This window comes from Pectinophora gossypiella, chromosome 27, assembly GCF_024362695.1.
Source record: "Pectinophora gossypiella chromosome 27, ilPecGoss1.1, whole genome shotgun sequence".
In the NCBI taxonomy this organism is placed as follows: Eukaryota; Metazoa; Arthropoda; class Insecta; order Lepidoptera; family Gelechiidae; genus Pectinophora; species Pectinophora gossypiella.
The window spans coordinates 544947-572703 of record NC_065430.1 but is presented as its reverse complement, the minus strand read 5'-3'; the positions used below and the strand labels follow the sequence as shown (position 1 = coordinate 572703).

At 40.2% G+C, this 27757-nt stretch overlaps 2 protein-coding genes across 2 annotated transcripts in view; both read left to right on the top strand.

The window, feature by feature from the left end:
• Positions 1-27515, top strand: part of LOC126378783 (uncharacterized) — a 40408-nt gene extending 12893 nt beyond the window's left edge. The window contains exons 2-3 of the mRNA XM_050027180.1: positions 26099-26223; positions 26731-27515. Of these exons, the coding sequence (XP_049883137.1) occupies positions 26099-26223; positions 26731-27318 (713 nt within the window). The 3' untranslated portion in view covers positions 27319-27515. The remainder of the gene's footprint in view (positions 1-26098; positions 26224-26730) is intronic.
• On the top strand, positions 16860-23032 carry LOC126378780 (uncharacterized). Its single transcript, XM_050027174.1, has 7 exons — positions 16860-16987; positions 17142-17360; positions 18047-18262; positions 19228-19458; positions 20595-20790; positions 21205-21318; positions 22642-23032. The coding sequence occupies exons 1-7, from the start codon at positions 16974-16976 to the stop codon at positions 23014-23016; spliced, it is 1365 nt and encodes a 454-aa protein (XP_049883131.1). The 5' UTR covers positions 16860-16973; the 3' UTR covers positions 23017-23032.
• Positions 27516-27757: the final 242 nt, after the last annotated feature.

Here is a 27757-nt window from a genome sequence, read left to right as displayed (position 1 = left end):
CCACCGACTGTAATTGGAATACCATTGTATTTAAGTCTATAAATTATTTAATACAAACTGGATTAAAAGAAAAGAAAGGAAAACATGAAACAGTAGGACTAGGGCCCTGTGCTGGGAGGTTTTCTGGCCACGTCTTTCCCTCAGCGTTACAGATTCCGATGTGGTAGTAGTTTTACAGCTAGTTACATAATATGTAATTTAATTATGTTTGACGTTCAAAAAGCGCTAACTTTGTAAGCCAATTTTGAAAAATAAATATTTTTGAATTTTGACCTCCTGGTTTTATGTCGTTTCTGTAACAGACCAAAAACACGTACAAAAACATAAATTTTATAATTATGACAACTCATTATCAACAGCCGTACGACGCCCACTGCTGGGCATAGGCCTCCCCCAAGGAACTCCACGACGATCGGTCCCGCCGATTATGACAACTAATGGTTCATAATTTCACCACAAACAACAACCACAAATAATTCGCTGGGCTCAGTGACTGCACTTTTACTCTGATTGTACATCCATCTCAATATGAACTAAGTACCCCACACCTCACCGAGCTTTCTGTTAGACCAACGTGATAGGTGCTGGGGCGGAACACGATTTAAAACGATTGGATGCAGAAATCTTACTCGCAAACCCTAGAGATAGCCCATATTTCTCAAAGAGGTCGCTTTTAACCATAACTTTCTCTCTAGACTTACGATCCGAGGTGTAGCTTCGAATCCCGGTGGAGATAGGTATATTACTAAAACCACTTTGTGATTCCTAGTTTCGACATTATGGGCTGTAGAAAAGTTTTTTTACAGGGGGTCTAAAAAAGCTACATTGTTGCAATTCATCTAAAAAAGCAATAATGCTATTTGACATTTGTTTTTCAAACTACAATATTGCTTTTTTGAGATGAATTGCTTCGATGGCCACTTTAGCAATTCATCTAAATCCAAATCATTTCCTGAATTCCGAGCATTGCTAAAGCAATTCTGCTATTTTTTGGTAAAATGGTCACATTCTTTAGAGGATCTGCAACAATTCAATTCATAATAGGAACATATTATGATTCATCAAAAGTGGCCTTTTTAGCACACACACACCCCCCCCCCCCCCCCCCAGTTCTGATTCACATAGTAACTCTAGCGCTCTACAAAATGGTATGATCCTCGTAGCCTTAAGTCGGAGTACTTAACTGAACGTCCCACGCACCACTACGCAAGTTACGCGCTTTCCAGAAATTCCAGACGTTTTTCTTCAGTAATGGCAAGGATAACATGTACGTAATGCCAAACGACATGACGTTTTTCAGAAATTATTTAATTTCCCTGTTGACACAAAAGGAAACTTCTATATAACATTAACATAGACCCTACCCTATTTATTAATAATGTTTTACACGGAAATTGTGATTAATAATAAATGGAATGTCAAGGACTTTGAAAACGTTAGGAAATGTAAACTTATTCTTTCTTCCTTATATCTTTGTCGCCATATTCTTAAAACCAAGTAACTCCCCCGTCACCTAACCTGTATTGGGCTGATTTTCCCTTCGCGGGTTGGAAGCTCAGACAGGCAGTCGCTTCTGTAGAAAAGCGAAGCTGACAAATCTTCAGATTAAGTAAGCGGACCCTGTGAAAAACCTCTGAGACCAAGACCTCTGTAAAACATCAGGAATGCAATAAATATCTTATCTTAAACGGGATGATGATAATGAAAACCTCATGTTTTAAAAAAAAATCACATTTGATGTGATTATCTTCCGGGTAAAAATTTAGTTGTTTTTTCTTTTGTGTCTATTGCGAGGTTTTGTCAACAAAAATCACATTCTAAATGTGATTAAAAAAAAACACTTACGATGTTTTTAGTATTGGCACTTACGACGTTTTCAAAGCAGATAGGTACGTAGCCCTTTAAAAATATTTTGTGATTGAGGGAGTTTCCAGGCTACGTTCAAAAACAATATAGATGGCGTTCATCATCATCAATTTAAGAGCCACGCTCTTGTCGGTGTAGCATAGATGGCGTTGCGCAGCTTTAACGTGAAAATTACCTATTTTCCCATTACTCGGGTACATAATTATTCAAAAATACAATGTAATGGCAGAAGCATAATAAAACTAATTGTTGCTTGATATTTGGATCACATTATGTATAGAATGATGTTGCTACCTATATTGCTTCTCTTTATTTTGATCAGAATCATAATGCTTCTATGCTGTTCTGGGAGCAAATAAAAAACATAGAAAACGTTCAGCTGCTTGTCTTCCCGGGCATGTCGTAAAAACCGACAGAGGGATTGTGTCCTCTAACATGATGGACTAATGTTATGGGCGATAGGCTGATCCCTTATCACCATAAGGTTCATCATATCCAGCTTACGACATGGTACCAACAGTGGCTGCAAGTTGTCTTTGATTACTTGTGGCTCTGCCCACCCCATTAGGGATTATGGGCGTGAGTTTATGTATGTATATATGTAATAATAATGGCTGGAAGATGTGTACCTTGGTGTAATAAAAAGGGTCATTTATACCCAAAAACAAAGATAAAAGATGTATATGTCTGTTATCCATGAAATTAGAAGTTTAGACGAAGACAAATATGTACAGCGCGATCTATATTGTTAATCAGCGTTCCAAATTAAGGTCTGCAAGAATCCTGAGGTCTAATACCGCAAATCGCACGCACGCATTTTTTTTGAACGATGACCGACCGACTCGTTGAACTGTGTAAAGTAGGTACCTATCTGTGCCTAGTTAATCGTTTATGTCTAGGAAGTGTACGTAACGAGGAAGACAAGTGCTTCCTGAATCTCGACCGAGTTGCGCGCAGTCACGCAGAAACGTGGCAAGGCGAGAGATTGGGTGCCAAATGTGATAGTGTAAACGGCACAGCAACATAAATTATATTTTTTGTAATTTTCCTATCATCATCACCAGCCCATTAACGTCCCCACTGCTGGGGCGCGGGCCTTCCCTATGGATGGATAGGGAGATCGGGCCTTAAACCACCACGCGGGCCCAGTGCGGATTGATGGTTATTAACGACTGCTAATGCAGCCGGGACCAACGGCTTAACGTGCCTTCCGAAGCACGGAGAAGTTCGAGATGATTTTTTTTTTGTGGTCACCCATCCTATGACCGGCCTTTGCGAAAGTTGCTTAACTTCAACAATCGCAGACCGAGCGCGTTAACCGCTGCGCCACTTTTTTATATCTATTATTTATTATACATACAGGGTGTTAGTGACATCGTAACGAATACTGAGAGGGATGATTCAGACCATGATTCTAAGTTAATATAAAGTGGAATTTTCCGTCGCAAAATTCATGATTTCTTTTTTTTTTTAAATTATTTTCAATTCTAAATATACTTTTGCGATGGAAAATTCCACTTGATATAAACTCAGAATAATCAGCTGATTCATCCCTCAGTATTCGTTACACCCCATCCAAGTACTTACATACATAATTCCTCGTGATATCAATTCAGAATCATGGTCTGAATCATCCCTGAAAGTTTTCGTTACGATGTCACTAACACCCTGTATACCTATTCTAATGTAAAAATAAGTACAACTCACTATAAATACGTCATATAAAATATCTACGTTTGGCGAAAACATTTCTAGCCACCCACGATGATTTTATATAGATTCTATGCGTCAGTTTAGTGACGAAACAAACCCGACCTGCCCTCGCGGTATGGCTACCGCGCGCGTCGCTAGTCGAAAGCTTCTATCTACGTAGATAGCATTCGCTACGTTTTGGTATGAATGTGGAGGAAGCAAGAGAAGTGTGTCAGGATCGAAGCCAATGGAATTCTATAGTCTCTGCTTACCCCGGTGGGAAATAGGCGTGAGTTTCTGTATGTATGTATGTAATGCGTTCAGTGTCTGTCTACCCTATTAGGTATTACGAGCGTGAATTTGTAATTTGGTCTCCCACGTAGCTATTTTGATCCGCCGCGACACGCGAAAGAATATTTTTGGCGAACCAAAATCACTTGTTTACCGCATGCCATAGTTGTAATGCGGGTGATATTTTGGTCCTAAATTGTTTATGGTGAAAGCCGAAAAAAGACGCTCACGAGCCATTTTAAAAAAGATAGATAAATTATGAAATTCTGATTACTAAATAAATTCAGATCTATGTAATATGACAATTGATGACAATGAAACTTTTTTTCTATTTAACTTATTTATGAATATTAATAAAGAAAAATGTAAACATAAGCGCGGCATTTTGTCACGTTTTTCTATGACGTCACAGGTGTTTTTTTCATACAAATTCTTCCCTCAATCAGCGCTTATCGCTATCGACCCACTAGGGTTGATTAATTCTTTCAAATATTTTTCCTCTCAGACGACGCCCTGAGCCGAGGTTCGCGCCCAACTGGGCACCCTCAGGCCTGTTGTCTTAAACGTTGTACCGGGTGAGAGCCTTCAGCGCTCCGCATTTGTCCGGCCAAGTATTTAATGCCATCTGCGGCAAATCTACAATAAGTCACGTCACGTCAAAAAAAATTCATACAAATTCCATAGTAATTTCGTGTTTTGACGTTTAGTAAAAAGTAACTGATTTGACTAGTAAGAAAATAGCCTATTGATATCACGTGGTTTCCAGGTTTGTGTCCGGTTAATGGAAATAGGCTTGCTCACTATTACATGGGACTTAGACATAGCTGGCGAGGAGTGTATACTGTACGGTCACGAGTACTAATATGTATACACTTGGATACCATGTCACATTAGCTTTTTTTTTTGTTTTATTTAAGGAAAACCAACAGTTATAAAATACAGAAAGTAGACAAAAAACATAACAGTTGAAAACTAATTACAGGTTTCCACTGATAATCCTAAACTAGTAAATATGATATTAGAGAGTTGTGCACAGGCAAATTAAAGTTAAAATAAAGAACATAAAAAGAAGATTAGGCATCAAAAAACCTTTGACTGAGTAATCTCCTCGCCGCTGCAAAACCGGTGTTAAACAAGTCAAGATCAACTTCCTTACAAAGTTTATTGAAATTATTACACGCTCGCCATACATAGGTGTTCTGTCTATAGTTTGTTGAGGGCGAAGGTAGAGAAAGGGGTTGGTGGAACCTGAGGGTCCTGTTAGGGACTCTGATGGAGATTTGCGATAGAACTTTTTGACAAATTAAACCGTAACTCTCATTATATGTCAAATATGATAGTGCGACAGGGTTCTAAAGTGGGTACCTGATATTGCTCATGACTGTACACGACCCAATCAATATCTGTTCCACGGTAATACTATCATACAGTATTGTAACTCGGCCGTGTCCTTGAAATAAATGCCTACACCCGCGCGGTACGTAAACATGCGATATGGCTGCCCACCTACAGAATTTTAATTACATCTGCCTACTTTGAGTTTCTATCTAGTTTTGTGATTGTAAATTATGATTTTTTATTTAAACAAATAAAATACTTTGTAATTGGAATAGGAAGTGTTTAATAAAAATGCATGTTTTTTTTATTCTTAGTTTTAATTTAAAAAATATATGTTTGTCTTATAAATTTGCGACCGAAAAATATTTGCGCCTGAAATGAGTTCATGCAACCAAATACAGCACAATATGTCCTACTCGTCATATTAAATATGCACTTGTACTTATTTTAACTTTAAGTTTAATGAAAAATCGCGCGGTTATCTTTTAAAATACAACACACCGTCCGTTCGTCACTGTGCGACATTCGCGACTGGTTGCATGCCGAGCGCATGCTGAGATCCGAGCACGTAGGTATAACTCGCGTTTCGCCCGTTTGTATGGAGTTGGAATACTGTATGATAGTATTACCGTGTCTGTTCATTCAACTTCGACAACACGTATAAAAAAAGTAACATAATATATTTATTGGCATGTATTTATTGGTAGGTTGTACTTATAGTTTGTACCTGCAATCTTTCAATTTTTTAACATTTTTCCTCACTTTATGGTCGTCTGGAAGAAATCGCTTTAAGCGATAACGCAACCATTTGCCATGTAGTTGGTTAAGAGTCTTTTTGTAATTATTTCTTTTCATTTTGGTGCAATAAAGTGTATTTGTAATACGCGGGACTTACATGGAACTCAAAACATTTTGTATGGGGACTGTCAGCGTGTTAATCAACACAGCTATTAACATCAAACTGGTATAAATTGCGCAGTTGTATTTCAAAGCTGTAAACAAGTTTAAAAATATCCTGCAGTTTCGTTCACGTGTGGATAACGTTTAAAAACGTGATCTGTTGCTAAGGTCTTCTACTTCTGTCGTGTGGGTTGTGAGGTGGATTACCAACCCCATCAACCCTGGTGTCAGGGTTACTATTGAGCCGCCAAAGGCCCCTGACATGGCTCATGTAATGACCACTTACACCAGTAAGTAGTAACCGGGACCAACGGCTTAACGTGCCTTCTTAAGCACGGATCATCTTTCTTTGAGATAATCAGGTGATCAGCCTGTAATGTCCTGAAACCAAACTAGGGATCACAAAGTGATTTTCGTGATGTGTCCCCACCGGAATTTGAACCCGGGACCTCCGGATCGTGAGCCCAACGCTAAGACGCTCAGCGGTTGCTAAGGTTATGTGGAGTAAACAGCCTATGAGTCTCACTAGACATTGAGGCTTACGCCTTATCTTCTGGAAAGAAGATAAATTATTGCAAGCCCCTATCGATCAAGTCTTCATCATCTCCCTAACATTATCCTGTTTCTCACAGGGTCCGCTTACCTAACCTGAAGATTTCCGAAAAGGTCCGGTTTTTTACAGAAGCGACTGCCTGTCTGACCTTCCAACCCGCGCAGGGCAACCAGTCCAACCTGTATTGGACCCAGTGGCGGATTTACCACCGGGTGAGAGCCTTCAGCGCTCCCCATTTGTCCGGCCAAGTAGTTAATGCCATCTGCGGCAAATCTACAATAAGTCACGTCAAAAAAAAAAAAAAAGGATTTACCAGTAGGCTGAGTAGGCTGAAGCCTAGGGCGGCAGATTTTAGGGGGCGGCAAATTTGGCCCAAACTTTTTTTTTGTCTTACAGAAGTAAAATAATAGATATTATACCTATACACAAAGAAACAAGTGACAGGAGTTATAACATTTTAGTAATGCACAGTATACTGAACATTCTTACGTCTGTACGGGCTTCAACCGAACATATTTTGCTAACTTTGCGCCGTGTTTTTGGTAGCGCTGTGCACTCGACTATAATTAGTATCGAATTTCAGAGGTCAGTAGGGGCGGCAAAATTTGAATAGCCTACTGGCGGCAAATTTGTAAATCCGCCACTGATTGGACCACAAAGTATTTCAGGACCTCCGGATCGTGAGCCCAACGCGCAACCACTGGACCACGGAGGTCGCTACTTTATAAGTGAGCTACGGTAAATTGTTTCTGTTTATTCCGCGGAGTTTTAAAAGACTTATTATTACTAGTAAGCGTCAAATACATTCTCATCCTGATGAACAGTTTCTGTAAGAACTCCCTCGGGAAACAAGGACATGGCGAAACGAAGTCATCATTTTGCATTTGTTCCAATATGTGAATACCAATTTTGGTGTCAATTTGTTGTTTTCGAAAAGCCATTTGGAATGTCTCTTCCATTTTTTCAATGTTATTGACGAAATCGTCAGGTGGAATCGCTTGTAAGTTCACGTCGTTGGCGTGTTCTCTGTATCGTAAGAATCTGGATGCAGCGGTCAAATTGCACCAAGGTTGGTTCACATCCATATACAATTTGAAGGTTTCACAGTCTTTGTGATTATCGGCACATTTCTTAAGCAAATACCCGCATATGTGGTAAAAGCCATTGTTTTCAGGGATTTGTAGTTCTTGGTAGTCAGTGCATGTGATATCCCGAAGGTCTCTCTCTTGAGGAGCCATAAATATGTCAGGTTCTTTGTCTATCTCGCTACAGTCGTTCTTAAAGTAGTTTAAGTGTACTAGGAACTCTGATAAATCGGCGTTTTTGCCTTCTTTAGGAGGCTTCATTATGTTAGCGAAGAAGTTTCTTCGATAAGCGCAAACGAACTGTCTGCTCGTCGGGTCTTTGGCGTTGCCGTATGCAGATCTAATTTCAGCGAAAAAGTTCTCTATAATATCACAATTTAAGCGTTTTGTTAGCAAATGTTTATAACCTTCCAGTTTCATGTCTTCGAATAGACTTAAAATAGACCTAATCGTTATTTGGAAGCTTTGAATAAAGTTTACGTTTTTCGTAGCATCCGTACCGTTTTTCGAGTTAATCAAACGGAATGTTTGAAAGAAATAAGACATGTTATTGAAGAATTCAACCTGATGTTCGTCTCCGCGGAATGCTGCTTTCGGTTTGTAGCTGTGACGAAGAACCGAAGAGTTAAGTGTGTCAAATAAATCATTCATCATCTTCACAAACTCAACGGTAACTCTTCCGGATTCATCAATTATTTGAAAGTCTATGCACGTTGACAGACCTGAAGCTACTGATCTGCTTAATAACTGCGTTGCGTAACAAACCTTAGCTCTTTCAAAGTTGTTAGGCTTTATATGACTGTTTGTCAGCTTGTGCGCTAGTTTATAAGGTCTCGATTGATCGTATTCAAAGAACCTGACAACATGTTCGAACTTTGCAACAGCGCCATTTTGAAAGTGGAAATCGTGGGTCATGAAATTGTTACGTACTTGTTTTATCAAATGCGGAGCGTTGAAGATGTAGTAAATTTTGTGACTATTGATTGTAAAGTAAGTTTGTTCTGCAGAAACGCCTCGACTTCTAGCTGAGTCTAGTAAATCTTGACCAAGATCAGAGACGAAAGCGCGGACTCTCAGTCCGATTTCGAAGAGTTTCGTCAAGATTTTGTCTATCCATTTAGATATATTACCGTCGTTTTTGCGTTCCGATAGTAAGGCATATCCGACTGGCTGGTGCCAGTTCACGAGGAGCCCTCTAACTAGTACAACTAAAGCGTGCTTCGCTGGCGCTGGAGACTGCATTCCGTCTACTTCGTGAAATCCAACGATTTTATCCTTCTTAATGTCGTAGAAAAGATTCACCTTTAAGTTCATAACGTCCACTACAACAATACAGTTTCTTTCTCTGTCTGACATGTTGTCGACTTTAATCTTGAGCGCTGTCATCAAATCTTCATTGATCTGCGTCGTAATTGGACTGTACATCTTGTTTAGCGTAGCTTTACAAGGAACACAAATGATTTTCTCCAACAATTTGTACGCTTGCGGGTTCACATAATACAGATTCAAACAGAACATTTTGTAAGCGAGGTTGTATCTGTTTCCTTTGTGGCTGGAACGCAAAGCCGTCTGCGCTTTGACGAAATCAGACAGATCCTTCGACAGAAACTGGTCACACAGTTTGTAATACATATCCAGTTGTTTCTTCTCGCTCGGCTTGTGTGTCTCTAGGACCGTCAAACGTCTTTTGTACCGCGTGAGTTCAGCTCTCATCTTTTTATCGACGCAAAGCGCTGCTGGCGTTTGAGTTATGTTGTCTGACACGTTAATCCTGGATGTCTGGACACCAACGTCACCTTTCATAGAGACATAGACAAGAGTAGAAGCTTCTGGTGTAATTAAATCGCATTGCGTTGCCTTGTCTTCATCAGTGGCTATGGGCAAATGCAGGCTTGGTAAGCAATTGCGTTTGAGCAGTTTTCTAGTGAGTTTGCTCTGAAGGTCTGACGGTGTGAAGTGAACCTCGCACACGCGGTGGTTGGCGTTTCCGCGGTCTTTCAGGTCCTCGCGTTGGATGAGACGCAGCCATTTTTGGCGTCTGAAAAAAATATAGTTATTTTTTTTATGATTTTCCAAAAATAGTACCTAGTCGAACAGAGTTTCTTAATTAAAATACCCTTTTTTTTAAAACGAAGTGGTCAGTTTTTTTTTTCGTTTTTAAAAAGAATACTTAGTGATGTGATTGTTTGAAAAAATACCGATTGTTTTACGACTTACCAAAATGCGATACCGAAAAAATATGGTATGGCCAGCCCTCGAATAATAACTAGGCAGAGTAGCTCACCTGTCACTATCACCATCTCCCTCATTGGGTATTCTGAAAAACGATATGTCAGGATGCGTAGAATTGTTGTTTAGACAGCCAAACACGCTGCAATATCGTCGATCCCGTGATTTTTTCGCCATTTTTGTGTTTGGTTTAACTGCAACGCGAAAAAGTATTTTGGGTTTAGTTTTGCTTGTTTTTGTTTTTATTTACTTACTACTTAAAAAAAATGAGTTTCGCGTCATGCAAAAAAAAAAACAAAAAAAAGAAAATGAGTTTGACAGCTCAAAAATAGTTATGTCCTTCACTTACGGTTTTAGTTCAAGAAAGAAAAAAACCGCTAGTTTTAAAAATGCGTTGCATTCAACTTGTGTTGTGTTATCTCGGTACTAATGCTGGAATCCGTTTTTATTTAACTATTACATAAGTGAGTATGTAATGAAAACTGCAACGTAAAAGTACCCAATATGGCGGCGGGAAAAGGCGCGAAACGGGCGTGGGGCCGCGCGGCGGTCGACGCCCTGACTGGCGCAGACCTTGTTGACTGAGACGTTGCCGCTTTGTGCAGAACTAGGGCTGTCTTAGATATTTAACATAACAATCACATAACATACTTAGTTCGGTGAAGGGTGGGTATTTACTTCATCTTGTGATGGATGCACGATGAGCTGCAAAAGTCCAATCAGTTTCTTGCAAAGTAATAAATTAACTGGTTGCACTTAAGACCTCCCGGTTACAAGTCGTTTCTGTAATAGACCAAAAACACCTACAAAAACAATTTTTATAATTATGACAACTAATCGTTCATAATTTCACCACTGGGCTCAGTGACTGAACTTTTGCTCATTGATTGTACTTCTGACTACCTCAATTGGGATATAGTCGAAAGCTTATGCTTATGCTAATCTGAATTTGTTTACAGCAACGGCTCTTGATGGTGCATTGAATGCAATCGGTGTTAGATATCGGAGACTGAGGCATTGTCCGTGATAACTTCCATACCATATCCATTGCAAATACAAAGACTAAATTGTATAACAACATTTTATGTTTTTTTAAAGAACATCTAGGGCCTTGTGCCGAGGTTTTTCTTGCAGCTTCTTTTCCCCGGCTACACAGGTTGTGAGAAGCTGCAGTAGTTTTAGGCGGTGAGACGTCCGTTATGTAAAAATTGACGATTCAAAGTACAACTATATTACCTACTGAATAAAAATATTTTTGAATTTGAATTTAACTGGAATACGCTCGTAATTCTTACAGACAGAGCCACAACTCCAGAAGTTGCTAGAAAAAAAAATAAGATGATCCATGTTTGTGTGATCTACTCTGAACCGGCGTGCGTGTAGGAATCGATTGATGAATGTGGAGGATGCAAGAGAAGTGTGTCAGGATCGAAGCTAATGGATTCCATAGTCTCTGCTTATATTAACGGCCTCTGCGGTCCAGTGGATGAGCGCTGGTGTCACGATCCGGAGGTCCCGGGTTCGAATCCCGGTGGGGACATATGACAAAAATAACTTTGTGATCCCTAGTTTGTTTAGGACATTACAGGCTGATCACCTGATTGTCGAAAATGTAAGATAATCCGTGCGTCGGAAGGCACGTTAAGCCGTTGGTCCCGGTCACTACTTACTGATGTAAGTATGTAGTCGTTACATGAGCCATGTCAGGAGCCTTTGGCGGCTCAATAATAACCCTGACACCAGGGTTGATGGGGTTGGTAATCCCACACGATAAGAAGAAGAACGGAAGGGAATAATCGTCAAGATGTAAAATAATTGATCATAAAAAGTATATAATATGTTTATATATTTATGAAATATATATTATATTATAATTTATTTAAATGTGGTTTGTAGGTTTAGGTTAATATTGTGTCTTATATTAGTATAAGTAATTTCTAAATAATTTGTACGCGTATGTATGTCTATCTATATAATATTATACGTTGAAAGTCTCTCTTGTCACGTAGGTCAGCTGGAAGAAATCTCTTTGTTTAGAGATAAGCTTGCCTGTACTATCTGTTTTCTTTGTATGTTTCTTGTGTCTGTTTCATTGTGTACAAATAAATAAATAAAAAACAAAGGAACTGAATACTTCATTGTACAGTTGAAGTGGATAAGTTAAGGAAATCCGCATGAATAATTATGTGCTATACGTGCTATTAATAGTTTACTGCGCAATTATGCAGGTCTTCCGGTTATTAAGATAAAATATCTTCGCGTTGTAGAGTAAAGCGTTGGACTCACGATCCGGAGGCCCCGTGTTCGAATCCCGGTGGGGACATATCATAAAAATCACTTTGTGATCCCTAGCTTGGTTAGGACATAACAGGTTGATCACCTGATTGTCCGTAAGTAAGATGATCCGTGATGGAAAGGCACGTTAAGCCGTTGGTCCCGGTTACTATTTACTGATGTAAGTGAGAAATCGTTACATGAGCCATGTCAGGGGCCTTTGGCGGCTCAATCCAACCCTGACACCAGGGTTGAAGAGACTGGTATTCCACCTGTCAATCCACACGATAGGAAGAAGACTTAAAATAAAGCAAGATGGTGTCTACAGGAATTAGCACCAGTGCAAGTGCGGCACTGTTCCCCAAACGATGGAACATCTTACATCGTGTCCTGCGTGCCCGAACACCTGTACGCAGGAGGATCTGATGAGCGTTGCAGATAGCGCCATAGTTGTTGCCAAGTTTTGGGCCGATACAATTTAGTTTGCCATCGACACGATAAGAAGAAGCACCAGTGTATATTAAAGTTTTTACAACGGGAACGATACCAAGAACAGCATATCATTAAATAAAAAAAATAAAAATAATTTTTACATTTACAAAGTCATTATACACATGTATGTGGGAGACAGGAGCCCAAACTAGGATTCCCTGTGCTATGGGCTCCTGGTTCTTCATTACAAAATGCAGATACTTAATTCAAAAAAATACAAACGTTTCCTGGTTTGTAAAGAGTATGCACTAATAATAAGCACATAATAATTATATAATTATTATTTGCATGCATAAAAAAGAGGTGTAGGTATTTGTGTGTGTGGTGTGTGTGTGTGTATGTGTGTGTGTTTATGTGTGGCGTGTGAACACATAGCACATACCTAACATTTCACAACACTACGTCAATCAGGACACCTCAACAAGATTGCGTGACGCGTTTTAATATTTTATTGGACGTCATTCATGCGTCATACTCACGTTTGGATTACGGAATTGCCGATTATCAGAACGCTTGGGTATGCTAACCGCAAATATATGTATCTTTTGTTTAATATAAACCTTCTTTTAAACTTCTTTTTGTAGATTTTCCGCAAACGGCATTCACTAATGGGCCGGAACAATGGGGAGCGCTGAGAGCTCTCACTCGGTAGAAAATTCAGCGTGGCTCTTTAATTAATCTTCTTCTATCGCGTGGGATGTGAGGTGAATTACCAACCCCATCAACCCTGGTGTCAGGGTTATTACTAAGCCGCCGAAGGCCCCTGATATATGCCAATCGTTACTCATGTAACGATTACTTATTTACGTCAGTAAGTAATAACCGGGACCAACGGCTTAACGTGCCTTCCGAAGCACGGATCATCTTACTTTCGGACAATCAGGTGATCAGCCTGTAATGTCCTAATCAAATTAGGGATCACAAAGTGATTCTTGTGGTATACCCCCACCGGGATTCGAATGCGGGACCTCCGGATCGTGAGTCCAACGCTCAGCCGTGTCAGGGGCCTTTGGGGGGTCAACTATTACCCTGACACCAGGGTTGATGAGGTTGGTATTCTACCTCACAACCCACACGATAGGAAGACTCACAAACAATGAATATGGCTATGAATATAGCACTATAATACAACGACACGAGAGAAGGAAAATACGGTGGTTTTTATAACGCCTCATGCATAACTGGTTTCTCAGCGGTACTTCATAATCAGTTGACAAGCTTCTAGAAAAACGTTCGATGTGTCATCCGGTGTAAATTGTAATAATATTGATGGTAGAGTGAATTTGTACCGGGTGAGAGCCTTCAGCGCTCCCCATTTGTTCGGCCAAGTAGTTAAGGCCCGCTGCGGTAAATCTACAATAAGTCACGTCAAAAAATAAAACAAAAAAATAAAGTGAATTTGTAGTTAATTATCTTCTGTCAATTCAAAATCATATATACTGTATTGCACAAAAATAAAATCAACGAATATAAATTAACTAGCACATAGTAAATGGCGGCCTTGTCACTTAAAATGATATCTTCCAAGCAACCATAAGATCTTCATCGTGTGGGTTGTGAGGAGTACCAACCTCATCAACCCTGGAGTCAGGGTACTATTGAGCCGCCAAAGGCCCCTGACAATGCTCATGTGACGATTACTCACTTACATCAGTAGGTAGTAACCGGGAGCAACGGCTTATCGTGCCTTCCGAAGCACGGATCATCTTACTTTCGGACAATCAGGTAATCAGCATGTAATGTCCTAAGCAAACAAGGGATCACAAACTGATTTTTGTGATATGTCCCCACCGGGATTCGAACCCGGGGCCTCGGATCATGAGCCCAACGCTCAACCACTGGACCACGGAGGCCGTTTTTGTGTTAAATAATAAATTGTATTAATTTGAGTTCACCTTTATAAGTAGACAACAATATTACTTTAAAATTAAGTATTTTAGGATTAAAATATGTGGTTTTAAGTTTACGCGGTTATTATCATAATTAAAACACATAATACACGTGGCACTTGCAACAGTGTCGAAATATCGGGAGTCTCATATCCCCATTTAAACGCGGTAAGAACCCGTTATTATATGTGTTTTAATTAAAATATGTCATTGCCAATTTTTTAAATATTTAATTATTTAAACATCTTGTAAACATAATTTTAATCTTCCCAAATAAAATAAAATTTATACAACGTATTTCAATTAATTAACACCTATCTACCGGTTTTTAGTTTTTACCATCGTTAACTAAGATCGTAAATTATTTATGAAAACTTTCGCCGCCAGTCGACTGGTTGCATTGAAAGCTGCAGTAGAAATGCACGAACTTATATTTTACGATGACCTTTGGATAAATACAATACAACCCGTATGTATTAAGCAACTTTCGTAAAGGCCGGTCATAGGATGGGTGACCACAAAAAAAAAGTTTTCAGCTCGAGCTCCTCCGTGCTTCGGAAGGCACGTTAAGCCGTTGGTCCCGGCTGCATTAGAAGTCGTTAATAACCATCAATCCGGACTGGGCCCGCGTGATGGTTTAAGGCCCGATCTCCCTATCCATCCATAGGGAAAGCCCGTGCCCCAGCAGTGGGGACGTTAATGGGCTGGTGATGATGATTATAGATGTAAGGCCGGTTTAAAACCATTTAAACCAAACCGTTTAAAACCGAAATCAACCATTTTTTCGGTTTAAAACGGCTGCTGTTGATGACTACTTATGTTTTTCTTATTCATAACTACATTTTCTTGATTTTACCGAGGTAGGGATATAACGGAGTGCTTATAAACTGTGTAAAGAATTTTTGAATGTGTGTAATACTGTTATTGATATATTTAGTTCTAGTTAGTCCGTCGTGGGTACTTTCTATTGTTATTCTATAAACTAATTATAATGAAGCAGACCAAAAATTGCCCATAAGGCCCTGCGCAGACGACTGCATATAATATGCAGTAACGCACACGACGCGCAAAAAGTCCGGCGCGTTACTGCATATAATTGCATAGGTTATATTTTCACAGACTAAAAAGTGCGTCACGGATAGTCTGTCGTCTGCGCAGGGCCTAATGAAGTTTATAACAGTTCTTTTATTCAACAATTTTATTTCAACAATTTAAACCGATTTCTTTGGGGTTTAAAACGGCAACATTTGGTTTAAAACGTTTTAAATCGGTTGTTTACATCTATAATCATAGCATTGGTCTCACAAACCACACGAGAGGCGAAGACTATAAGTAGGGACCTAATATAAACAGATTCCCGCCACACAGGCATCCTTTCAATCTCGTAGGGGTTTGTTATAATTGCTATGGAGCATTCTCCATCACATCAGATCAAGGTTAGTGAAGGTGATGTGCTAGCAGTCACTTATTTAGCAGAGTTTGAAAAGTGAGTTAGGTGAGATAAATAAGTTATCAGTTTTTTTTTTTGAAAACTAGGTACGTACCTATGTGAAAAAATAACATTATAAGCAAAAGCGTTCAATATTATAAAAATGTTGAAAGTTACCGGAAATATTTTAATTAGGTACATCAAATGAAACGGTTAATTTATCCAAACCGGTTATTATTATCATGTGCCCATCACTATAAAAAACAAAACAAACAGTGTTCTATAAATAATAGATAGTGTTCATCAAACTATTAAAACGTTCCGCATAAATTACTTTACGAATGAATGTAACTGTTACTATAGGGTAAGAACAACGTATATCGGTTATTTTTATCTCGTTTTGTTCGTTTTGAAAGTGTATAAGGGCGAGTGAGACGAAAATATTCAGCGTTGCGCAACTCGAAGTGAGTCGTTGAACAGCGAGAAACCAAGAGAAACGGAACGCTCCGCCTCGCTCAACCGGTGTTGCCACCTCGGTGAAATTCTACTAGATTTGGCGATTTAGACAGCGTACGTACAGAATGACGTTTTTGCTATCTTCAATTCTCATAGTCCGTGCTGGTTTAAAATGTGATTTAAAATGCTGCAGTTACGTATTAACACATAGTGTAGAGTAAAAAAATAAATAACCAAGGTTTGGTTAAACAAAAATCTGGCAAAAAGCCAATGTTTCCGAAAAATACTGCCTTGATAAAAACCTTTACTACGTAACGCAATAAATTTCATTTTTTAAATATAAATTACAATAATTATTGTTGTTTTATTTTCAAAGTGTTTTTTTATTGTCATCTGGCATAATTTTTTTGTTGGTTTTCTGGTGGATTACGAAGCAAAGTTGGCCACACTGTGCTCACTCGACGCGTCAGTAAAGTAACATGGCGTCGTATCGGTACGTATTTGTTACATTATTGAATACTAACGCGTAAAATACTTGCTACTACAAACTTGTCACTATTTGTTAATAACTATTTCGCGCCACTGGTATCAAGTGCATATTTACTGTGTATTTTCAATATTTGTGAATTGTGAAATGTGTCTTTTAGCGAAGGGAGGCCGCGGACGAGCCTGGCGTGGGTACATTTTGAGATTAAAGACAAGGAAAAGGGGATAGCTACATGTAACCATTGTCACGCATCATTTTCGTACAGAACGTCTGTGAGCAATTTGATGAAGCATTTGAGGGGTAAACATGGGTACACGAGGAGTGAGCTCAAAGGCGATGAGGATGGGACAGAAGGGGACACGGAAAATGAAGATAAGGAGTGAGTATAACCTATAAAACTTTGGTATTTACAATCGTAAACATACTACACTAGCAAATACTCTTAGAACCTTGTCGCGTTAATTCATTTGATGAATGGAATCCATAGTCTCACTGAATGTCGAATATGTTATTGCGACAAGGTTGTATTCCATTGTTTGTGGAGTATCTATGATTTATAACCCCTTAAATTATTTGAGGGATTCCCAAGGGTGAGGAGGAGAGAGGGAGTCCAAAGTCTGGGTTGAGGAGGAGGCCATGGGATCACATTGAATAATGACTGCTTCAGGGTGCATCGGCTCGAGCCATTTTCCTTTCGGATAATAGTAGGTGGCCTCAGTGGTCTAGTGGTTGAGCCTTGGGCTCACGATCCGTAGGTCCCGGGTTCGAATCCCGGTGGGCACATATCACACAAATCACTTTGTGAACCCATTTGGTTAGGACATTACAGGCTGATCACCTGCTTGTCCGAAAGTAGTATAATATGTGCTTTTGAAGGCACATTATGCCATTGGTCCTGGTTACTTACTGATATAAGTTAGCAGTTGTTACATGAGCCAAATCAGCGGCCTTTGGCGGGTCAGTAGTATCCTTGACACCAGGCTAGATGGGGTTGGTAAACTACCTCACAACCCACATGAAGATAGAAACATCCGATAACAAACTAAACAAAAACATTGTCCACAGGGAAACAAAACAAAATATAAAAAGCGAGATATGGGAATATTTTGATACTAAGGATGAAGATGAGAAGGTAGCGTCTTGTAGACTGTGCCTCGACCAGTTCTCATTCAAGACTTCATTAAGCAAACTGTCGTCGCACCTGAAGTCGAAGCACTCCATTGACTTTGGTAAAGGTTCTGATGATGAAGACTATAAAGGGACTGATGATGAGGATGTCAGGTGAGTCATTTTTATCTTTTCCTATGAGGTACTTTCCAGGTCAAGGTCTTCATGGTCTGAATCCATAATAGAGTAAAAAGAAAAGAAGTTTAAAGTTGGCGGCGCCCTGGGTTATTCGTAACTCAGAGGCACATATTGATGTGTACGAGTTAGGTATTGACCTAGACATCCCAACGATCACAGATGAAATTGAAAAATACAACAAAATGCATAAGGAACGGTTGAGTAACCATCCAAATCCCGTAGCAACTATGCTGTTGGGAGCTAGCAACAGGGTGAAGAGACTCAAAAAGAAGGATGTTCTTGGGCGCTGAGTACTATGGAAGATGGTGGCATTGGTTGCTTTATTTCTAATGTCATCATCATCATCATCAGCCCATTAACGTCCCCACTGCTGGGGCATGGGCTTTCTCTATGGATGTATAGGGAGATCAGGCCTTAAACCATCATGCGGGGCCAGTGCGGATTGATGGTTATTAACGACTGCTAATGCAGCCGGGACCAACGGCTTAACGTGCCTTCCGAAGCACGGATCATCGTACTTTCGAACAATCAGGTGATCAGCCTGTAATATCCTAACCAAACTAGGGACCACAAAGTAATTTTTGTGATATGTCCCCACCGGGAATGGAACCCGGGACCTCCGGATCGTGAGCCCAACGCTCAACCACTGGGCCGCGGAGGTCAAGCCTCGATAAAAATTAGATATAAAAGAAATGATTGACAGGATCTAACCTAACCTTTTTTTTTACGTTGGGAAATGTGTTACGCATACCACGCCGCCCGGGGGGACGACGTGGTTATGTGGGACTCCCCGGGTGTCGCCACCCGGTATACCCACTAAAACCCAACGGTGTTCCTCCTTGCCGCCGTGTGGCGGGGATACGGGAACGCAATGGCACACAACCGCGTCCCCGCCGGCGGATGCCGATCTAACCTAACCTAACCCTTGACTTTCCATACAGTCTCGCGCACCTATCAGAAAGCAGAGGCCGTGGTAAGTCCAGTGAAGCATGGGAATACTTTGAGATCAAAGATGATGAACGGAAAGTGGCCCGCTGCAACCTGTGTGGGGCACTGTGCTCGTACCGGACATCAGTGTCCAACTTAATGAAGCATGCTCGCAGGAAACACAATATAAGACCACGGACCAGTGACGGTGAAGAGGACCCCGGGGACGACCACCATGAAGACAGGTTGGTGGTTAATTAGTGTACAGGGTGTTACATACATGTATACATAAATATAATGTCCCTCTGCTGGGCACAGGCCTCCTCTCAATCAACCGGAGGGGGTACGGAGCATGCTCCACCACGCTGCTCCAATGCGGGTTGGTGGAGGTGTTTTTACGGCTAATAGCCGGGACCAACGGCTTAACGTGCCCTCCGAAGCACGGAATCATCTTACTATTCGGACAATCAGGTGATTCAAGCCTGAAAAGTCCTTACCAAACAAAGGACAGTCTCACAAAGTGACAATAATAATAAGTAAGATAGTAAGTAGGTAGTTAGTATATGCATGAGTTATAACGAATCAACTGTTAGTTGGGAGGATCGTGCTGATTCGTGCTCGTCTTAGACCGGAATGGCGCCGCATCGTTCACAATAGCGTGAATTTGTTTGAAGAAAAGCTTTTACAAGATCTCGACGCAAAGCGCCAAATACGGAAGACTCGGCCGAAACCCTCCTATAACTACACACTCAATTCGTCAGGCCAGCTTTATTGTGTGCCGTGTGACCGAACCTTCAAGTCGAAGTTCGGTTTCGCCAGCCACATCAGAGCCCACCACAACAACGACCCGGGATAGATATTTAGGAGTCGCCGTCGCCGGATACGGTTTGGACGACATGATGATGATGATGATATACCAATGAGTTATTAATTTACTTCAAGTGCAGTTTCCATTAAAAAAAAAGATTTCGAGGAGTGGACATCTGTTATTCGAGCCCTACAACCCAACAGGGCATAAAAGGATTAGAAGAAGAAGCAGTTACCACTAACACAGTTGGCTCGACCATTATATACAGCCGAATCTGTCATTTTGAGAAACTCTCCTTTGCGAATCTGTCATTCTGCGAAACCGGCATTTCACGCCATCTGACATTTTGCGTTTCTGTCATTATGCGCCTAAACCGACTAGCCCAGAAAGGAATATCCTAGGTTACGTTCCCGAAAAAAGAAACATCATCATCAGCCGTACGACGCCCACTGCTGGGCATAGGCCTCCCCCAACTAGACCGCTATCTATATATTTTTTCTTTTTTTTGGAACGTGGCCTGGAGAATTCCTAATTGGGATGCAGTCGTGAGCTTATAAGACCTTTTTCTTTCAGCAAGGTAGATACATCAGTTTCCCGCGCCCAACGCTCCATAGTATGGCTGTACTTCAAATGCGTGGACCCTGATGCCAAGCTGTCCCAATGTATGATCTGCAAGAAACTGCTGTCGCACAGCACCACACTCACCAACTTGAAGAAGCATCTAGAGAGAAAACATCCCAATGTCAAGATCCCTGTCAGAGAAGACGGGGTAAGGAGTTAAGCATACAAGTACTTTATTTCACAAATCGTGAAAACTGCCTCAGTGGTTGAGCGTTGGGTTCACGATCCGGAGGTCCTGGCTTCGAATCCCGATGGGGACATATCACAAAAACCACATTGTGATCCCCAGTTTGGTAAGGACACAGGCTGATCAACTGATTGACCGAAAGTAAGACGATCCGTGCTTCGGAAGGCACGTTAAGCCGTTGGTCCCGGTTACTACTTACTGATGTACGTAGTCGTTACATGAGTCATGACAAGTCCTAACCAAACTAGGGATCACAAAGTGATTTTTGAGATTTGTCCCCACCGAGATTCGAACCTGGGATCTCCGGATCGTGAGCAGAACGCTCAACCACTGGGCCACGGAGGCCGTTTCTTATTTACTTAAAAACATTTTTAGCGCAAAAGAATCCTTCTGTCTTCCGGTGGAGAGTTATATGAAGTGGAAGCTGGTACCAAGTTGGATGATGATGATGATGATGACATGAACGCCAACGATGATGTTGAGAATCAGGTGAGCTTTGAAACGTAAGGTCAATAGATATACAGTCATGAGCAATATCTTGTACCCACTTTAGAACCCTGTCGCACTCTCATATTTAACATTTAATGAAACTTACGGTATAATTTGTCAAAATAGTTATGTGACATGGTTTCAAAGTGACGTATTAGTACTCGTGACCGTACCTATGTAAAACAACCGATTTAAAACGTTTTAAACAAAATGTTGCCATTTTAAATCCCAAACAAATTGTTTTAAACTGTTGAAAACTTGGTTACAACAACTCAGATATTTGAGTGATCGGCCTACATGACTGTGCTGTGATATGTCACACAGTTGGCTCGACCATTATAGACGGCGATACGGCTCACCTATCACGTTGGTCTAACAGAAAGCTCAGTGAGGTGTGGGTACTTAGTTCAACTTGCGATGGATGTCCTCTGACTACCCCAATTGGGATGTAGTTGTGAGCTTATGCATGGTTAAGTGCAGTTTTCAGTTGGCTCGACCATTACCAGGAGCGGATCCAGACCCAAACTGTCGCCACACACACACACACAGACACACAAAATACACGTTATACACACACCACACACACACACTCATGCGCGCACACACGCCACAAACACACACACACACACACACCACTCAAATACACACAAAATACACGTTATACACACACCACACACACACACTCACGTGCGCACACACACCACAAACACACACACACACACCACTCAAATACACACAAAATACACGTTATACACACACCACACACACACACTCACGTGCGCACACACACCACAAACACACACACACACACCACTCAAATACACACAAAATACACGTTATACACACACCACACACACACACTCACGTGCGCACACACACCACAAACACACACACACCACTCAAATACACACAAAATACACGTTATACACATACACGCGCACACACACACACACGCACTCATGCGCTCGCACGTACATACACACACACACTAACGCGCACGCACACACCACAAACACACACACACACACAAAATACACGTTATACACACACACGCGCACACTAATGCATACGCACGTACACATACACACACACACACACACACCCACACACACATACGCACGTACACACACACACCCTTCCCCCTGGATCCGCCCATGACCATTATTGACGGCGAAACATCTACACCACCTATCACGTTGGTGGTAACAGAAAGTGAGGTGTGGCTTAGTTCGTCTTGCGATGGATGTACCTCTGACCACCCCAATTGGGATATTGTCGTGATCTTATGCTATGTTATGTTATTAACGAATTTATTTTTTTCAGAATGACACATTAGAAATGGATACCGTGTATTTGGAAGACTTCGAATCGCTCGAAGAATCACAGAAAAATCGTAAACCTAGTACAAAGAAACGCGTACGAAATAACACGTACAGTAGCAGTTCCGAGGAAGAAGTTACTTTCATTAACAGATATGTAAAAAAACACAGCGATTCCTTTGACCATTTCGGGAAGTATATAGCTTCGTTGCTAAGAAAGCTGCCAAAGGAAACTTCTAGTAGGTTGCAAGCTGATTTTGTGAAGCAAATATTGAGTGTTGAGAGTGTAACAGATAAAAATAACGCGTACGAAGTAATAGTTCACGATGACAGCCAAGACTTCGTCGCGGTCGCGGTCGAAGGGGCGCCAGCTAAATAAATTAACTGAATTCAAATTTTGTTGTTTTTTTTAACCGACTTTAAGAAGAAGGAGGTTATTTGTATATCCTATGTCGAGTGTAGTGTAAGATGGGCTAACGGCGTCAGTGGTCCAGTGTGGTGAGAGTGGGCTCACGATCTTGAGGTACCGGGTTCGAATCTGGTACCTTCTTTTTTTTTTTTTTTTTCTTTTTTTTTGTGTTGCACCATCCCGCGCTTCAATGCATAAACTTCTTTCACCCTAAGGTTGTTGGTTGGGACATTAAAAGTTGATCACCCGATTGTCCGAAAGTAAAATGATGCGTACGGTCACGAGCATTAATATGTATACTTTGGTACCATGTCACATTAACTTTTTTTGACAAATTGAACTGTAAGTCTCACTAAAGGGGCCGTCCATAAATCATGCGAGGCTCGAGAGGGGGGAGGGGTCCATGAAAAAATCACGAAATATCATAAGGGGGGGGTGTAGTAATATATCACGAGTATTTATTTTTTGGTAAACGCGCGATACTGAACGGAAAAACCGGCGTTTCGTGCAATTATTTTGGTAGGTACTAAAAATACACGGGATATGGGGGGGGTTGTAGTCATGAACCTCACCATGTATCGCCAAGAGGGTGGGGGGTTAAAAAAGTAAAAAAAAACATCACATGATTAATGGACGGCCCCAAATGTCAAATAGTATAAAGGGTACATTATATTGCCCATGACTGTACTTCAGAGAGTACGTTAGTCAGCTTCATCAGTTTTATTTGATTTAATTTTCTCTTTATTTAAGAGTGTTTTTTATTAATAAATAAATTCTAAGTCCCCTGGGGACAGTTCCGACCCTCACAAGCGATGAAGTGCTGTTGCCGTGAATATTAAATTTTCCTACTCTGGGAATATTCCCAGTAGTGATGTTCCGAATATCCGTATCCGCGGATATCCGAGATAAAAGAAAAAACCGTGTCCGTTACTTTTCACGTGGATCTTTTACGGATCTTTTTCAGGTGATTGAGTAGAATTATTAAATAAAAAACTATAAAATGCCATTCAGATTGTTTTTATTTCTTAAAATCAAATATTTGAAATCTTTATATTGCAAACATTTAGATAGGTAGATCTTTGTAATGAAAGCAAGATAAAATATCACTTTTATAACAATAAAACGTGTCCTGCCTGACGTTGCGGCGAGCGAAGACGTCAACCATCGTTTCAAGGTCGCGGGCGCCGCCGCGCCGCGACACCAATCGAATAATATCGAATAAGAAAATAAAGATCCGTATCCGCGGATCTTTACACTAAATATCCGTATTCAGATCCGTATCCGCGGATATACATTTTTAACGATCCGGCACATCACTAATTCCCAGCAATAAAAAGGCACAAAACTTATGTAAAAAGAACTTTATTACCTAACCATGCCAGCCTCTGTGGTAGTAGTTGAGCATTGGGCTCACTATCCCGGAGGCCCCGGGTTCGAATCCCGGTGGGGACATCACAAAAATCACTGTGATTCCTAGTTTGGTTAGGACATTACAGGCTGATCACCTGTTCGAAAGTAAGATGATCCGTGCTTCGAAAGAGCCGTTGGTACCGGTTACTACTTATTGATGTAAGTAGTCGTTACATGAGCCATGTCAGGGACCTTTGGCGGGTCAATAGTAACCCTGACACCAGGGTTGATGAGGTTGGTACTCCACATTACCCACACGACAGAAGAAGGCAGATAAGAGTAAAAGATAGAACAATTTGAAAAAGAGAAGCAGCCAGTGTTCTTACTATTAAAGAGTTTTTCCAACGGGAACATTCTCACTTTCGGAACATTCTCGGTACCTAACGTACATCACTAGCACAAGGTTAGTTTCACACGATTCTAATTTCCAATTAAGTTATGTCGCGTGTCTAGTGCGCGAGAAGTTGCGATTCACACAGATTTTATCAATCAAAACGCACGCGAGATGTGTATCATATTGAATTCCTGATCATCATCATCAATTTAAGAGCCACGCTCTTGTCGGTGTAGCATTTTCCATTCCAGTCTATCAAAGGCCAATTCCTTGACTTCCCTATAAGACACGACGTTAACCTTTTCTTAAATCTGTTCCATGTACGCTCTTCTTGGTCTTCCCCTTCCTCTCTTTCCTTCTAGCTGTCCTTCTATGATGTTTTTAATGAATTCGTCGTGTCTTATTAGGTGTCCGATCATCTTGCCTCTTCTGTCCTCAATAATTCCTGATACTATCGCCTATATAGTGAAGAATTATTACATCAAAACAAAGAGAAGAAATTTAAGTAGTAACACATAAATACACATAATCAGCCTATATACGCCCCGTCGGGAACAGGCCTCCTCTCAATCAACCGGAGAGGGTATAGCGTACTCCAAACAAAACAGCTGCACAGCGGGTTTGTGTGGAGCTGTTTCAAGCAACATAATTCCTTACAAAACCAATCCAAATATCAAGCAACATTTATTTTTATAACTTACACAGACACTACACATTGACGTTATCGTACACACACATCTGTGTGTGTGACGTCTGACGCCATACGATTGAAGACTAAAGTAAGACCCCGGCGGGGTGAGGCAAACCTAGCTCAGCCGCTGGTGGGGAGCGGAGTTGCCGTTCTATACGTAATATTATTTATTTATTGAGGATATCCAACAGCTTATTAATTAACTAAGAATAATTACAGTAAGTACAATGTTTGTTCGCCAATCACAGGATACCACAAATAAAACAAATTGTAGAACTTGATGAGAACAGTAACAAAACCAACGATACAATGCTAGGCTTAAAGTACTTATATAAAAATATATATATATTATAAAAAAAACACACATTATAAAAAAAACTGGAAATGTTACAAGAAGATTGTTTATAAACTTAAACCTATACTTATATTATAAACTATTGTCATTATAAGCAGGCACAGACTAAAATTGGTTTACGTGACCACAAATAAATATAAAAATAAAAGATTATTTAAAATTTCCTTATTCTATACTAATGTCTCGCGGATAGTGACGGGACATCCTGTTACCTTAGTGATATTTATACATATACTAGCCATTTTTGTTTATTCGCCAACAGATGACGAGGTATCGACACACTTCGAGGAGTCCGGCGGTGAGTTCCGGTGCACTGTGTGCGGCGTGATCGTGCCTCCCGAGGAGAAGAGGTCGCATCTGGTGGAGCAGCATCAGTATGACCGAAAGGTACCTTAGCTTCCCTAAATACAACATATATACGTGCATAAACTCACTGTACTTACGTAATCAATGTACGTAATAATCCGTTCTTTTTTTAAATAATAATAAAAAAAACTAAATTCTCTTTGGCTTTCCTCACTAGTCTCATTTCTCATTCCAAAGAGAATATACAGACTGGGACACCGTAATGAAAACTTTCTGAGGATTCAGGCCATGATTCTGAGTTGATTATCGCTGGAATTGGGTCGAATAGTAGGTTCAAGATAAACTATGAAATTCTGATTACTAAATAAAGACATATCTAAAACAAACAAAAAACATTTTCTTATTTCTGAAGTTATTTATGAATTTTAATCAAGAAAAATGTAATACATTTACCACGTTTTTCTATGACGCTTCGTGTTTTGACGTTTCGTAAAAAGTAACTGATTTAACTAGTTGGAAACTAGCCTATTTCCCATCGGTAAGTTCATGAAAAAGGAAGCCATTAATGTAGCTTTCTCTGTTTCACAGTTGAATGAAGGCGACTACGAGCAAGGCGACGTATTCACAGATGTTGTTTACTTAGAAGAAGAAGATTCCGACTTCAAACCAAGCAATACGAAAAAACGAAGATATAACACGCGGTTTTCTCGAACACCCAAGTCCAATGCGCAAACGCCGAAGTGGAGACAACGTAAAAGGTCGCCTTCGTATTCATCAAACGAAGAATTTAAGCCAAACAATTTGTCTATTTTACAAAATAACACTCACAATGATGAATTGGAAAAATTCGGCTCCTACGTAGCGTCTTTACTAAGAAACTTCCCAAAATATACAAGTACTAAATTGCAAATGGAAATCATAAATAAAATCATGGTGGAAAAATTAAAATATAATTTAAATGACAGTGAAAAGAAAATCGCGGGAATCGAGAAAGAAAATGACAGTCAAGAGGAAAGCGCGGGAAACGAGAAGGAAGTATATGCTAGTGCTGTGGTAGATACCAGTCAAGATATAACCAATACGAGCCAAGTAGCAGCTACCGAAACTAGAGCTGATACGCGTATCGTGTTCTCAATAGTGGACAATGATAATATTAACAATGAAAATTCTACTTAAAATCAAAATAACCTAAGAATATTGTCTCTATGACGACCGGTTGCCATACAACCATAAAGTTGAAGTTGAACCTAAGAATACATTTTGCTTTGTTAAAAAAAGTGATTTTTATTACTCCTGTGCACACTATCTAATTTAATTTCAAGTTATTTCTTATCCACCGAAAAGGAAAGGGCGGATGATTGACAGATGAATGAATGAATAACCCGGGTGAAATGCATAATAATATATATTCTTTAATTTATTTATTTTTATTGTTTTAAGTTAGGTCCCGATAAGCTGCAAAGTCCAATCAGTTTCTTGCAAAGTAATAAATTAACTGGTTGCACTTAAGACCTCCTGGTTACATGTCATTTCTGTGATAGACCAAAAACACCTACAAAAACATAAATTTTATAATTATGACAACCTCATCATCATCATCAGCCCATTAACGTCC